The sequence below is a fragment of the Sinocyclocheilus grahami genome, unplaced genomic scaffold, assembly GCF_001515645.1.
Source record: "Sinocyclocheilus grahami isolate Dianchi unplaced genomic scaffold, SAMN03320097.WGS_v1.1 scaffold1239.1, whole genome shotgun sequence".
NCBI lineage: Eukaryota > Metazoa > Chordata > Actinopteri > Cypriniformes > Cyprinidae > Sinocyclocheilus > Sinocyclocheilus grahami.
This window is the reverse complement of record NW_015506418.1, coordinates 266,727-281,707: the sequence shown is the minus strand read 5'-3', so window position 1 is coordinate 281,707 and position 14,981 is coordinate 266,727. Positions and strand designations below refer to the sequence as shown.

The window sequence follows — 14,981 nt, the reverse complement described above, 5'->3', positions numbered from 1 at the left end:
ACTGAGCGCTTCAGAGTTTCACTCTCCGTCAAGCGAGCTGTGATATTTTTCAGTTCATCTGAATGGATGCGCAGCACACCTGTGTTTGACGTACCGTGAACTCTAGCGTAACGGCGCACGACTCGCCGTCGCTTTGGTGAGAGCAGAGCGCGCGAGAGTCTTACATAGAATATCGTTTACTTGTATTTTCCTGTCAAAATAACAGAGTTCCTTTGGAATTCTTCAGCTTTTAAAAACTGCCAGGTTCTCCGGTTGTGGGCGGAACTAATGCACAAACGGCAATCTCATTGGCTGGTGCTCACCTATTATCCTCCCCGATTTGATTTCAGCGAATCAGTTCGAGCAAACGCACACAACCTGATTAATATTCATGAATCCCGCAGCTCATTAATCCTTTGTGCGTTTTATACTGTTCTTATTAGTAGAATTCGTATTATTATCATCATCTCAGTATTATTGTTAGTTTTTTCCCTTTTTTTTTTTTTTTACAGAAACACTGGATGACCAAAAAAGCACCACCACCAGTCCTAAATTCAGTTCAAATGTCTATGCATTCATACATGGTTACCAAGTTTTAATTCTAATTACTAAAGTTCTATCACTAAATAATACTTGATTATCACAATATTTCAAGAGTGTACTTTCAGATTTTTAAAAAGCTGTGCCATTTTACAAACATATACTGTATGTATGTGAATGTACACACACACACAGGCGAGTAAACAAACATTTACTAGCCAATGGTGATTCAATTGCCAAGGTGTCCGTAAAGGGTTGAAAGTATACAAAAATATAAACGAAAACATTTTAAAGGGGTCATATGATGCAGTTTGAAGTTTTCCTTTCTCTTTGGAGTGTGTGTGCAGCACATTTTATGGAGGACTGTGTCCTGATCCTGGGAGAGTAGACTACAATGCCGGCGCTTCTGACTCACAGACTGTACGTACGTTTTTTATATTCAAAGAATTTAACACATTTCATTACACCAAATAATGTTGTTTTTAGCAACATCATATGACCCCTTTAAATAATATTCAGATGGCAGCCAACACAGATCTTGCAAACCTCTCAGCAGATGTGCAGTCGCACCCCTGTGTGTCGTAGGTTTGAGACAAAAGTTCTTCCCTAAATGATCGGAGATGCAGTTCAGTCCATTCCCAAACAGCTCGTACTGGACTATTAACCGCTGGAAACCATCAGAAAAGCAGCGATACTCGACAAGAGGAACACAACTGAAAGCAGGACACAAAATGATGCTTGTGATATTTATTATACATGACAGAAATTTGGTCATTACATAGAAATAAAAAAAAACTCCTAACAGGACTTTCTGGTGGAGACTAAAATCATACAAGACCTCCAGTGTCTTGAGGCTGAACGTCCACGTTACTTCACATGAAGCTCATTAATTTCAGCGACCGTCAATCTGAGAGGCTTCTGGGTTCATTGTGGTCGTCTGACAGAAGTGAGAGAGAACACTAAAGACGAGACACACACACACGTACATCACGTCACATTTCTGCATAAATCAAATATATCCATAAACAGCATGAGGCAAACGTTATGCAAACATGCATAAAATCACCGAGACACACGTACTTCAGCGCAAAGTTTCCGCTGGTAGCATTTTGAAGGCTTCCAAAAACATTGGCCAAAGAGAGCCACCCTTAAAAGAAACACAAATGCGTTCAACAGCCACGGTACGGCAAACATGAGCGTTCAGACACAGGATTCTCACAGACAGCCGACGTCTGAGCTCCTCGTGTTGCTGCGAGCCGAAACATACGCCAAACAAAACACATTTACACAAATCAACCCACTGTGACCCTAAGCCGTTAGCAGAAGTGTCCCGCGCCAAGGCTGATACAAGCCATTGTAAAAGCCATCAGAGAGCCGCCGCGGAGAGCAAACCGCAACCGAACACACTAACTCAAGGTTCAAGTAAACAACCTTGGCATTTCCAGAGGAACAGTTACACTGATTAACATCTAATTAGCACGATTTTGCCAAAATGCATAAAAGAAGAAACGCAGTAAAAGCCTGCAGCGACTCATAAACGACCGCTTTCAAACAAGGGTTTATGCACCATGTGCATAGAACTATCAAAGCAACTTCCGGACCAAAAAAAACCATCCGTAAAACGACACACTGCCTCGGCCTGCAGAACACGAGGGTGTTTCTCTTCGGCCCGCTGAACTTCATCACACAGACTCCCATAATTCATCTGGACGCCAGTGAAACTGTAAGACAAGTGTGAATATCCTCCGATAAGCAGCTGAGACGATCTTAAACTAAACACTTCTGTAAGAGTTTCAATAAACACAGACTTCATTCACAATATGAACTTAAGCAATTCGAGACGGGCGGCTTTGACTAATCAATCAGTTAAAAGGGAGGAAGGCCCTTGGATAACAAGCTCTGGCTCTGAAACAGACTTAACACAAAAGCATCTGTGAGTGTTTGAGATCTCAGATTGAAAAAGAATAAAGTGAATCCCACCTTCCAGCAAACTCATTCTTCCATTTCATCAGACGGAGTCCATGTGCTTCAAACAACACAAATAACGTCTCAAAACAAAGGCGCGACAGCACGTCTCAGCAGACGCACGCGGAGGAAAGATTCACAGTTCAGCTCACAGCAGCTCAGAGTGACATCCACCAATCAGCTGCGGTCTGCACGATTCAGGCCTCAAGCTAACGACTGATAACGAGCAACTGCAGTAAAGAAAAAACATTGCGCGTGGAGGAGCAGTGGGTTGTTTAGCTCCTCGTACTGAGAGAAACATGAATGAAGAACACGAGGTCTGCTGCAGTCCAGACAAATCAAACTTAGAACAGAGTCATGAAATTCACCACACAGAACGTCTGCTAGCCTCACAGAATAACACGCGTCACAAATCTTCCTCATGCTATCAGAGCTCACGTGACCTGCTCAGCATCAGACTGACAGGGCGGATGTGAAGGAGAAATTAGCCGCTAGTTTAACCTTGTTGCGTGCCGTTCGCCGGCCGGGACTGTCTGTGACGCACGTTTTCTTGCCCGAGGGCTCTGCCGCATTGCTCGCTCCGTGATCTGGGCCGTTTTCAGAAGCCGAAGCCACGAGGGGACCGTTGGCCGACTGAGGCTGCCGATCGTGAACCGGCTCTCGTTCAGACGGACCGAGTGGATGCGGCTCGAAGCAGATCAGATCTCTGGGCTGCAGCAGCACCGGGTCGGGCCGCAGCTGAGGAGACGGGAGGCAGGAGGGGACCGGAGCACACAGTAGATCCACCGGAGAACCAGAACCCAGACACAGCAGCTCCATCTCACCTGTGGGACACACACAGATCGTTAGCTCGCACTGATGAGGACACACAGGCTAACGGAGCGTGATCGACAGAGTCCTTACCGCTGGCGGGGCTGTCGGCGGACCGGGGCTCTTCATCAGGACACGGCTCCTCTGCAGTGACCATAGGACTATCTGTGACCGCAGGACTGCCACGAGCTACAAACACACACACACACACACACGTTCAGCTTGATTTAATAATGCATTTCCTGCAAATCTAATGGAACATACTTTTCTTCTCTGAGAACAGTCATTGGATTTGGCTCAGTTCATTGTCAGATCATGCGGGATAAAAGTTACTCGTTTTGCTTAGAACTTCATGACAACGATCAGACAGAGTCAGACGTGATCCAGTGTTCCTGTCACCCGTCTGACACCTTGAATTATATTGAACGCATTCTTTATCCTACAGTATTCATCACATCTTCAGACAAAAACTATTAAATATCTCCTTTTATGCTCCACAGAAGAAAGTCATACAGGTTTGGAAGCATGTGTGAGCAAGTAAATGACACAACTAACCCTTTAAAACAGTTATGATAATCTACAAAAAGAAGAAAGTGAGGCTTTGAGCTCTTTCACTGAGCCATTCAGTCATCACATATACTGTCCATTTTTTAGGAACAGGCAGTTCACAGGAGTGACGGAGACACGGAGGGAGAAGTCAAGGATTCTGCTACCTCTCATGTCGTTCTTCAGGACGATGATCTTTTTGTGACCGTGACCTTTAATCCAGACCACCTGTTCAAAACAGAAAATGGAACGCATTCATCCCGAGGCATTTAATCGAGTGCGCTGAATCACAGCAAAGCTAGCACATGTGTTAGCGCACCTGCGGCACGGCGGCTAGCAGCTCCTCCAGTGTCTTATAGCCGTACGTCTGTGGCTGAAACTCTCGCCCGCTGTATTTGCTGAAGGCGCCGCAGAACTCCGACAGGAAGATTTGGTTATAATGATAGGTGTGCAGCAGTGCTCGTATGCTGCGGGCGAACTGGTAAAGTCTGGTCAGCCTCACACACTCCTCTGCTCCGCCATCATCCCGCTCGTCTCCGGAGAGCTGCAGAAGAAGAGAGACATTGTCAGCATCAGGGCAGACTGAAGCGCTGGATGCGTGTCGTAGCTCGTACCTGCAGCAGGTAAGGCAAGCTTTTCAGCAGCTCGCTCAGAGAGATGAAGCCGTACTCGCAGGGGTTGAGCGGCGCGCCATAGCTGAGCTCATACCGCTTCCTCAGCTCCTCCACTGCGAGATGATCACGATCCTCAGGAAGTGACATCATCAGCGCCAGCAGCTGAGACGTCAAGGCACGCAGGGACTTCCTGTTAATCAGCTGCACCTCTTTCCCTTCGGGAGCGTCCACCACCTAGAGAGAAAGAGCGCAAAATGTGCCAAAGATCATCTAAGGAGGCTTATCAGTGCAATGAAAGGAAATGACGTTCACCTTCACCACGTGGCAGAGCTTGTTGAGCAGGGCGGGCAGCGTGGCGGCGTCGTAGTCCTGCAGGCGGAGGCTGTAGCCAAACGTCTTGCTGTATTCACTCAACAGCTGACTGACAGCTAGGCCGGAGTCTCTCTGGGCTCGAAGCAGCTTCACCAGCTGAGCCGCTAACGCTTTCACACGCTCCACCTCCGTCAGCGCCAGCAGCCGCTCCTCTCCACACTCCAGCACCTGAGACACAAACACAGCGTGTCAGAGACTGCTGCAGAGTGCTCCAGCACCTTCACATCTGCACTCGTGTACCGACCAGAAGAACATCTGGAATGGCCTCAAACAGCTCCATGAGTTTGGTGAAGCCGTAGTAGGAGAGCTTGCACTGGCGTCCGAAGTGGTGGTGATACGTGGGGATGAATTTGCTGAAGGGCATCCGGAAGTGAGGCTGATGTCTCAGAAGATCGACCACCTCTTTGCCAAACTGCCGCGTGCGCTCCAGCTCCTCCGCCGTCCGCTCTGAGGGAGACAGACGAGTTCAGCAGGTACACCGTGGCCTAACCAGTCATGACCGCAACACGCCCTACTTCTGTTGGTCGCTTGGTTATTTTTGTGGTGTTGTGCCAGCTAGTCCCACCCACACCGAAACCTCATTTGACCAAATTAGTGCTCAAAGATAGATGAAGAGAAACAAATCATGGGAGTTTAGAATTAGTTACTGTATGATGATCCACAGGGAAAACCATAAAGAGAGTCGGAGTTGACCGAGAAAATCATGTAGTGCATGATGGACACTGACTGATTTTTTAGCTTCAAACTCTGATTCTATTCTGTGGATCGCTATCAGACATGATTGGTAATTTGAGCCGATTCTAGAACACATTTTCATTTTCACGTGTCTCTTAGCAACGAGGCACACGTTTCTACATGAGTTTGTTTTGAGATTTAGTTTGCGATGCACAGCTTTTGTCTGTAAACATTCATAAAATCAGAGTTTGAGTGAGTGAGTGAGTGAGTGAGTGAGACGCCTGTGCAGTGCGTTACAAGTGTGACACAGCATACAAACAGAGAGAAACTGTTCTGATTGGCTGTACTTTGTCACATCAGGCCCCATTTTCACATTGGGTGTGAACGGCCGAACTGCTCGTGTTATGCTGCGTCACGCATTCATGTGTTTGCAGCAGTGCTTCACCTCTCTTGGGAACAGAGATGAGCGTGTCACCATCCTGCTGAGAGACTGTGATCGTCGTGTCCGGAATCTCAGCCAACAGGTCCATCAGATCACACATCCCATAATCCACCACCTGCCAGTTCCTGGAGAAACACCTGACACACACACACACAGATCAGGATGAAGCAGCAATGCCTCACGCTTCAGCAGCACAGAGAGACGCCGTACTGAGATGCTTACCAGTGATACGCCTGCGTGAAATCCCCGATCACCACCTGTTTACTGGCCTGAAACTTCAGCAACTTCAGCAGGTCTTGAGTGAAGCGTTTGATCTGAGCACGATGGGTCAGCGTCAACAAACGCTTGGAGCCTAAACCCAGGATCTGCACTCAGACACACACATATATATATTAGGGCTGGTAATTTAACACGTTAATTAGATTAATTAATTACAGTGAAAAATAATGCGTTAAAATTATTAACATTTAACGCACTTGTCCCGCCCCAGACCCACGTGGGTCATCTGACATTGCATACAGCTGATTGATGACAAATATGATGCGGGGCAACAACTCACTGTGTGATGAGAGAACGTAGGTATGGGGCAAAAGGGCCCGTTTGAGTTTGTCTCATATTTACATCATATTAGTTAAGCAATATCACACGAGCAATATAACACAAGTGCAAACACTGATCTTATACAACAGTTCAGTAAGTAAGAAGTTAATATTGTGTTATTTTAGACACAATGTTGTCTGTTTTGCTAAATTTTGCCAATGAAAATATAAAGACAAAGCAGAACTGTTCGTGTCCGAGCAACACACAGCGGCATTTCATTTCTTAATGCACGTTTTGAACGAACTGGATGAACCATTTGGCGCGTTGAATTTGAAGCGGCGCTGCAAAGACCGATCGGTTTATGACATTAAAAGGGCCGCGAGAGCAATTCAAAAGCATGCAGAGTCGTCTGCTCTCTATAGCTCTCGCGGTACTTTGATGTCATAAACCGATCGATCTGATGCTGATGCTCCGCTTCAAGTTGAACAAGTCTAATGATTCAATGGACCATTCATACAGAACCATTTACTTCACTCCTGAATGAATCAGCAATCTGAACGAATAAATGACTTGATCATTAAGACATTTACCACCACCTACTGGCAGTTTTAGTTTATTATTTAGAGTATCATTTCATTAAAAATTTTTTTCATATTTCCATAGTAATAATAATAAAATTAATTAAAGGTATAGTTCACACACCCAAAAATGACAATTGTGTCAACATTTACTCACCCTCATGGTCCAAAAGAGTATATGTAATACATTTTATCAAACAAAATATTTCTTGCTGAAGCTACTTTCTGTAATGTCAGTTTGATGCTTTACACAACAATGACTTTAAATGATCTTTTGTGAGTAATTTCTCAGCCAAATTTGATGTGCGATTAATTAATCATCACATCATGTAATTAATGGGATTAAAAATTGTAATCTCTTACCAACCCTAATATATATATATTTATATTTATTTATTTTAAAGTGGCTGAGGAATCAAAGAGAATGTCAAACAGATGTTAAAACTGTGAACTGAATGAAAAGCTGTGCTTGTGTTCAGACCTGCAGCACGTGAGGAACGGCCTCCAGCAGCTCCAGCAGTTTGGAGAATCCGTAGTCGGACACACGGCACTGCTTGGCAAAATGGTGGTGATACGCTGGAATGAACTTTGTGATGGGCACCAAACAGGACGGCTGGTTCTTCATCAGATCCACCATCTCTCGGCTGAACTGGATCAGCTGTGGGTTCCCAACCGGACTCTTACTGCGCTGCAGCCACGGATCTGACAAACACAAACGGGTTTTTTCACTTACAGTGATGATGGCGATAGAACACACGCACACACACACCTACCTGCGTTGGGCGGCGGGGGTTTGTTGTGAATCCACTTGATGATCTTGAAGCCGTTCTGGGCCGTTACGATAGTGACTCCAGGGATGCAGGTGATGAGGTGCTCTAACGGGACGCTTCCCTCCAGCTTCCCCTCCTCTGCAACAGCTAAAGGACTGAACTCTGCTGCATAGCATTCTGGGAAACTGTGTACAGACAGAAAACGGTCACATTTGCAAGACATTAACGGACCAATGAAATACAGTGGGTTTAGAAGAGAATCAGCCCCCTTTCAAATAATCACATTGTGTTGCTTTGCAGCCTGAAATGAAGAGGGACACAGTTTTTGTTTTATCCAGCTGTATTTACTCAGTGCAACTTATAACATCCAAGTTAAAGATAAAACACCAACATGAAAAAATGAGAAAAAAAATAAATAAAATATACCCACTGAATATATACCCACATTGGTGTGTGAGAGAGTGTAAGTGTGTGTGTGTAAGTGTGTGTGTGTAAGTGTGTGTGTGAGAAAGTGTGTGTGTGTGTGTGAGAAAGTGTGTGTGTGTGTGTGTGAGAAAGTGTGTGTGTTACCTGAGCAGCGGTACTGTTCCCTCGTGACTCTGCAGTAAACTGTGGACATGAGCAGCCAGAACTTTCAGAGACACCAGAACAAACGGGATCATGTAAGAATCCGGATCAAAATCAGATTCACTGAAACCAGAAGAGAAACATCGTAACCTCAGACCTTCATCTCCAGCTTTTACTGAAACTAAACAGAAAAAAATGACTCATTCCAAAATGTGCAACTTGAATATACGCGCGCCCAGATTGACCTGAAGTCCTGCTGAGTGCAGTGTCGTCTGCAGACGGGCTCGTGGTACTCCAGCTCCTCGAACAGAACCGGACTGGTGGTGTTGGAGCTGTCGTGAGAGTGTGCCGATCCTAGCGGGCTCTGCCGGGCCTGAGTGCTGGACAGCAGACACACAAGCCGCCCGCCGCCCTGCTCGCGCACACACACCACCTCCGGCAGCCGGTACAGATCACTGACCACCAGATTACGACCGAACCTGCAGCGCACACACAGCGGTCAGGAGTCGAGTCAAACACACGGGACCGTGCAAGCGTCTGAGCGAGCCACTCACTTCCTCTCATACGTCTCTGTGAACTTGTAGAGAGGCAGGCAGTTGGCCGGAGCGTCCTGCAGGATGCTGATGATCTCAGAGCTGAGGAACAAACACATTCACATCTACAACAGGAAGAGACCGAGCACAGAAGACAGGAAGAAGAAGCAGAGCATGTGTGTGATACCTGAGGCAGGTGAGAGATTTGTTACTGGCTCCGGTGACGAGAGACACGTGAATCCTCTTGCTGCCGATTTTATAGCGATGCAGCAGACTGACGGCACCAATGGCCTGCTGGAGCGAACTCATGTGCACCCGCGCCTTCAGCTGATAGTCAGTGTGAGGACTCAGATCCACACTCTTCACCTGCACACACACGCAGTAATGAAGCTCTCTTTCAATGAGCTCAGGTTTTTAATTTTTGAAATGCGACTCACTCTGCCGTGTTTAGCAAACACGTCTCTCAGTATTTGCTGCAGGTCCTTGCGTGACATCCTGTAGTCCAGATTAGTGACCTGAACGTCCACTCCGTCAGAGAAGGGCTCGTCTGCGCAGATGCTGGGGGACGGAGCGCTCAGAGGAGACGAGCGGTTCGACAGGCAGGGGGACGCGCTCCTGAAGAGAGCAGAGACCGACCCACACATGACGAGAATGCCAGAGAGATTTATAAAGCATTTGACGATCATGCGATTTACTTACCGTGATGACCATGAGCTCTGAGAGAGCATCATGGGACTGAAGTTCCGCTGCAAACTTAGTTTACTGAATGCTGAAGGAGTGCTGACCTGAAACGGCTGGCCAGGAGAGTCATGCCTTCACACACACAAAAAAATAATAATGTCAGCATCCAATTACAAACCCTTCACAATCTCAGAGCTCATATAATAACAGTGCTGTCAAAGTTATTAGAGCGTTAACGCAGGCGATTCATTTTTTCAGTTTAACGCGCTAAATATTTAATGCAGGGGCGGAGCTAGGGTTGGCCACCCCACTCACTGCTGCTTCTCTTTATTTCTTGAGAAGAACTGCATTTATTTAGACGCAGAACATCTTTACAACCACATCAAATGGGAGACGCGCACTTGACGAGGAGCTTCAGTAGAACAACAGTGAACTGCACTCAGATGAGACGTCGCCAGGCCATATGTCAGTAGAAACCATTTTTTCTGTCCTGTCAGCCGTTATACCTTGCTCGTTCAATTGCACAAAAAAATGACTCATTCCAAAATGTGCAACTTGAATATACGCGCGCCCAGATTGACCTGAAGTCCTGCTGAGTGCAGTGTCGTCTGCAGACGGGCTCGTGGTACTCCAGCTCCTCGAACAGAACCGGACTGGTGGTGTTGGAGCTGTCGTGAGAGTGTGCCGATCCTAGCGGGCTCTGCCGGGCCTGAGTGCTGGACAGCAGACACACAAGCCGCCCGCCGCCCTGCTCGCGCACACACACCACCTCCGGCAGCCGGTACAGATCACTGACCACCAGATTACGACCGAACCTGCAGCGCACACACAGCGGTCAGGAGTCGAGTCAAACACACGGGACCGTGCAAGCGTCTGAGCGAGCCACTCACTTCCTCTCATACGTCTCTGTGAACTTGTAGAGAGGCAGGCAGTTGGCCGGAGCGTCCTGCAGGATGCTGATGATCTCAGAGCTGAGGAACAAACACATTCACATCTACAACCGGAAGAGACCGAGCACAGAAGACAGGAAGAAGAAGCAGAGCATGTGTGTGATACCTGAGGCAGGTGAGAGATTTGTTACTGGCTCCGGTGACGAGAGACACGTGAATCCTCTTGCTGCCGATTTTATAGCGATGCAGCAGACTGACGGCACCAATGGCCTGCTGGAGCGAACTCATGTGCACCCGCGCCTTCAGCTGATAGTCAGTGTGAGGACTCAGATCCACACTCTTCACCTGCACACACACGCAGTAATGAAGCTCTCTTTCAATGAGCTCAGGTTTTTAATTTTTGAAATGCGACTCACTCTGCCGTGTTTAGCAAACACGTCTCTCAGTATTTGCTGCAGGTCCTTGCGTGACATCCTGTAGTCCAGATTAGTGACCTGAACGTCCACTCCGTCAGAGAAGGGCTCGTCTGCGCAGATGCTGGGGGACGGAGCGCTCAGAGGAGACGAGCGGTTCGACAGGCAGGGGGACGCGCTCCTGAAGAGAGCAGAGACCGACCCACACATGACGAGAATGCCAGAGAGATTTATAAAGCATTTGACGATCATGCGATTTACTTACCGTGATGACCATGAGCTCTGAGAGAGCATCATGGGACTGAAGTTCCGCTGCAAACTTAGTTTACTGAATGCTGAAGGAGTGCTGACCTGAAACGGCTGGCCAGGAGAGTCATGCCTTCACACACACAAAAAAATAATAATGTCAGCATCCAATTACAAACCCTTCACAATCTCAGAGCTCATATAATAACAGTGCTGTCAAAGTTATTAGAGCGTTAACGCAGGCGATTCATTTTTTCAGTTTAACGCGCTAAATATTTAATGCAGGGGCGGAGCTAGGGTTGGCCACCCCACTCACTGCTGCTTCTCTTTATTTCTTGAGAAGAACTGCATTTATTTAGACGCAGAACATCTTTACAACCACATCAAATGGGAGACGCGCACTTGACGAGGAGCTTCAGTAGAACAACAGTGAACTGCACTCAGATGAGACGTCGCCAGGCCATATGTCAGTAGAAACCATTTTTTCTGTCCTGTCAGCCGTTATACTGTGCTCGTTCAATTGCACGCACAAATGCAGCATGCGCTGTAGCCTGTATCATTTCAGATTAAAGCGCAAATGAAACGACGAGCATGCAATGTCACAGTTATATCAGTTTAGTCAAAGTTACCAAAAAGGTGATTAAAGCTGCCTTAAAACTGTGCATGTATGTTAGTATTTGTTACACCAGTCACATTTAAGAACATGTCTCTGAAATGCAGTGGTTTTCAAAACTGTCCTGGAGCAGCCCAGCACTGTCTCCCTCATCTAACACACCCGATTCAACTCAGCAGCTCATTATAGAGACTTTAAAAGGTGCACTAAAGGAAGCTGAGTCCCAAACACTCACAGCCAATCAGCAGTAAGGGGCGTGTCTAGTAATGATCGGGAGAAGAGAGTGCTTGCACTCACTGAGCACTCTCTTCTACCGATCATTACTAGACAGGACGGATATTAGCAGATTGACTCTGGAGAGTGAGAGATGGCAGACAAAAAAAATAATTTAAGAGGAACAAAACCTTAAAAAGAAGGGTTACGATCAGGCAAGAGGTGGGACCCACGTAAATATTGGAGCAGCTTTCCAGTGGTGGAGAAACTCAAGGAGTGGAAGGGAATTGGATGCAAAGGTTGTTTTGTTTCTTCTTGACAGGTGAATTACGTTGATTTTGTTTTTTCACACACAACTAATCTGTGGTGGCTTTTGCTTGAATATGCTGCGGCCGCAAGCATAGCAGACTCCGCCCTCGTCGCTGCCAGGGTTGAGTATGTACGTGTGGGGCGGAGTTATCAAGATAGGGGTGAGGTCCTGTTGGGGTATGGGCATGTTTGTTTTGGTGCTTTCAAATATCAACAATGTTTGGCAAAAAACGCTTAGTGCACCTTTAAGAGCTGCAATGAGTCAGAAAAGGTAAAGAGTTATGAGAAACTATGATGCGTGTCAGATCCGCGTCATGTTCAGCAGCGGCAGCTCTTAAAGGGGTGGTTGATTGCGATTTCACTTTTTTAACGTTAGTTAGTGTGTAATGTTGCTGTTTGAGCATAAACAATATCTGCAAAGTTACGAAGCTGAAAGTTCAATGCAAACGGAGATATCGTCTTTTACAATTCTGGCAGTTTAATGCCTACAAAAACAGCTGGTAGGGACTACAACAAGTTACTTCCTGGGTTCATGACATCACAAACCCAGATAAACCCCTCCCTCGGGAAAAGGCAGCAAAGGGGGCGGGGCCATGCAGCGCTGCTTTAGAGAAGAGGAAGAGAAAACTAGAGGTGCACGTAATAATCTATTCATGTATGAATCACGATTCTGTCTTCTGACGATTCTAATGGATTCACACGTTTCAAAATCAGTGTTCTAAAGCAGCGGTTCTCAATACTGTTCCTCGCGTCCCTGCCTCTGCCTCTCCCTCTCTCTCTCCTCCAACAATGAACTGTTACAATTATACTTATTTTCACATAGCTATGAGAAGCGTTAAACATGGTTGCGTGCAGTTGGCGTTCCACACGATCCTCTTCAATAATATCCTCTGCTTCTCAATCGAGCTCAAACTGATGAGCGATATTAACGATGCTGTTGTTTACAATACAACCGGAGCACATGCTGCTGAGGAGAGGGCGGGACGTTGAGACGCACTAGAGGCGGTTTAGCCAATCACAACACACTGGGCTAGCTAACCAATCAGAGCCCATCGCCTATTTCTGAGGGAGGGGCTTCATAAAAGCAGCAAATTATCAGCGCGTTTCTCAGAGAAGAAACTTTTTGTAGATTTGAGGATTAATCTTTATTTAATTTAGAATTTAGTGTTTGATAGCTATTCAATTTCTGTATATTTCCTACATGCTGAAGGGCACAGGTAGCTAAATATGACATTATTATGGGTTTGTGTGAAGATTGTTTTAAGTTCACTTAAATTAGAAGTTGTTTTTTAAAGTCTAATAATAAATGTTTAAATTGATAGCTCTCAAGTATACTTTAATGTTGAATGGATATTGTGAATGGTTAAATATTAGGGGAAAAAACTATTTCCTAGAGACATCAGTGAGAGAGTGTGTGAGTGCGTGTGTGAGTGAGAGAGTGTGTGTGCGTGTGTGTGAGTGAGTGAGAGTGTGTGTGCGTGTGAGTGCGCGTGTGTGAGTGAGAGTGTGTGTGCGTGTGAGTGCGCGTGTGTGAGTGAGAGTGTGTGTGTGTGAGAGTGAGAGAGTGTGTGTGTGCGCGTGTGAGTGCGTGTGAGTGCGCGTGTGTGTGAGTGAGAGTGTGAGTGTGCGTGTGTGTGAGTGAGAGTGTGAGTGTGAGTGTGAGAGTGAGAGTGAGAGAGTGTGTGTGTGAGTGAGAGTGTGAGTGTGAGAGTGAGAGAGTGTGTGTGCGCGTGTGAGTGCGTGTGTGTGTGTGAGTGAGAGCGTGTGTGTGCGCGTGTGTGAGTGTGAGAGTGAGAGAGTGTGTGTGCGCGTGTGAGTGCGTGTGTGTGTGCGTGTGTGTGTGTGAGTGAGAGCGTGTGTGTGCGTGTGAGTGCGCGTGTGTGAGTGTGAGTGTGAGAGAGTGTGTGTGCGCGTGTGAGTGCGTGTGTGTGTGAGTGAGAGAGTGTGTGTGTGTGAGTGCGCGTGTGTGTGTGAGAGTGAGAGAGTGTGTGAGTGAGAGAGTGTGTGCGTGTGAGTGCGCGTGTGTGTGTGAGAGTGAGAGAGTGTGTGTGCGTGTGAGTGCGCGTGTGTGTGAGTGTGCGTGTGAGTGCGCGTGTGTGAGTGCGAGAGTGAGAGAGTGTGTGTGCGCGTGTGAGTGCGTGTGTGTGTGAGTGAGAGAGTGCGTGTGCGTGTGAGTGCGTGTGCGTGTGAGTGCGAGTGCGTGTGCGTGTGTGCGCGTGTGTGTGAGTGTGAGAGTGAGAGAGTGTGTGTGCGTGTGTGTGTGAGTGAGAGAGTGTGTGTGCGCGTGTGTGTGTGTGTGTGTGAGTGAGAGCGTGTGTGTGCGTGTGAGTGCGTGTGTGTGTGAGTGAGAGAGTGCGTGTGCGTGTGAGTGCGTGTGCGTGTGAGTGCGAGTGCGTGTGCGTGTGTGCGCGTGTGTGTGAGTGTGAGAGTGAGAGAGTGTGTGTGCGTGTGTGTGTGAGTGAGAGAGTGTGTGTGCGTGTGAGTGCGTGAGAGAGTGTGTGTGCGCGTGTGAGTGAGTGAGAGAGTGAGAGAGTGTGTGTGCGCGTGTGAGTGCGTGTGTGTGTGAGTGAGAGAGTGTGTGTGCGCGTGAGTGCGTGTGTGTGCGACATAAATGTGTATAATGACAAAGGTATAACATAGGTATTACAAGGAGAAGGTGACTTTTCAGGACATTACCCCATGTCC

The 14,981-nt window shown here is 47.1% G+C and overlaps 1 protein-coding gene across 5 annotated transcripts in view; it reads right to left on the bottom strand.

Moving 5' to 3' along the window:
* Nucleotides 1–1,018: 1,018 nt before the first annotated feature.
* The window catches only part of marf1 (meiosis regulator and mRNA stability factor 1), a 19,777-nt gene continuing 5,814 nt past the window's right edge, over nucleotides 1,019–14,981 (bottom strand). For 2 of the 5 annotated variants that reach the window (XM_016254352.1, XM_016254354.1), the window contains exons 9-25: nucleotides 11,181–11,294; nucleotides 10,919–11,096; nucleotides 10,669–10,847; nucleotides 10,503–10,583; nucleotides 10,194–10,427; nucleotides 8,402–8,521; nucleotides 7,835–8,016; nucleotides 7,543–7,763; nucleotides 6,166–6,308; nucleotides 5,947–6,080; nucleotides 5,071–5,273; nucleotides 4,767–4,994; nucleotides 4,455–4,688; nucleotides 4,160–4,384; nucleotides 4,008–4,068; nucleotides 3,388–3,483; nucleotides 1,021–3,308 (exon numbers count right to left, since the gene is read on the bottom strand). In XM_016254352.1, the coding sequence (XP_016109838.1) occupies nucleotides 2,938–3,308; nucleotides 3,388–3,483; nucleotides 4,008–4,068; nucleotides 4,160–4,384; nucleotides 4,455–4,688; nucleotides 4,767–4,994; nucleotides 5,071–5,273; nucleotides 5,947–6,080; nucleotides 6,166–6,308; nucleotides 7,543–7,763; nucleotides 7,835–8,016; nucleotides 8,402–8,521; nucleotides 10,194–10,427; nucleotides 10,503–10,583; nucleotides 10,669–10,847; nucleotides 10,919–11,096; nucleotides 11,181–11,294 (3,004 nt within the window). In that variant the 3' untranslated portion in view covers nucleotides 1,021–2,937. Of the gene's footprint in view, nucleotides 3,309–3,387; nucleotides 3,484–4,007; nucleotides 4,069–4,159; nucleotides 4,385–4,454; nucleotides 4,689–4,766; nucleotides 4,995–5,070; nucleotides 5,274–5,946; nucleotides 6,081–6,165; nucleotides 6,309–7,542; nucleotides 7,764–7,834; nucleotides 8,017–8,401; nucleotides 8,522–10,193; nucleotides 10,428–10,502; nucleotides 10,584–10,668; nucleotides 10,848–10,918; nucleotides 11,097–11,180; nucleotides 11,295–14,981 lie in introns of all 5 variants that reach the window. The other 3 variants (XM_016254357.1, XM_016254356.1, XM_016254353.1) reach the window with 2 other exon arrangements.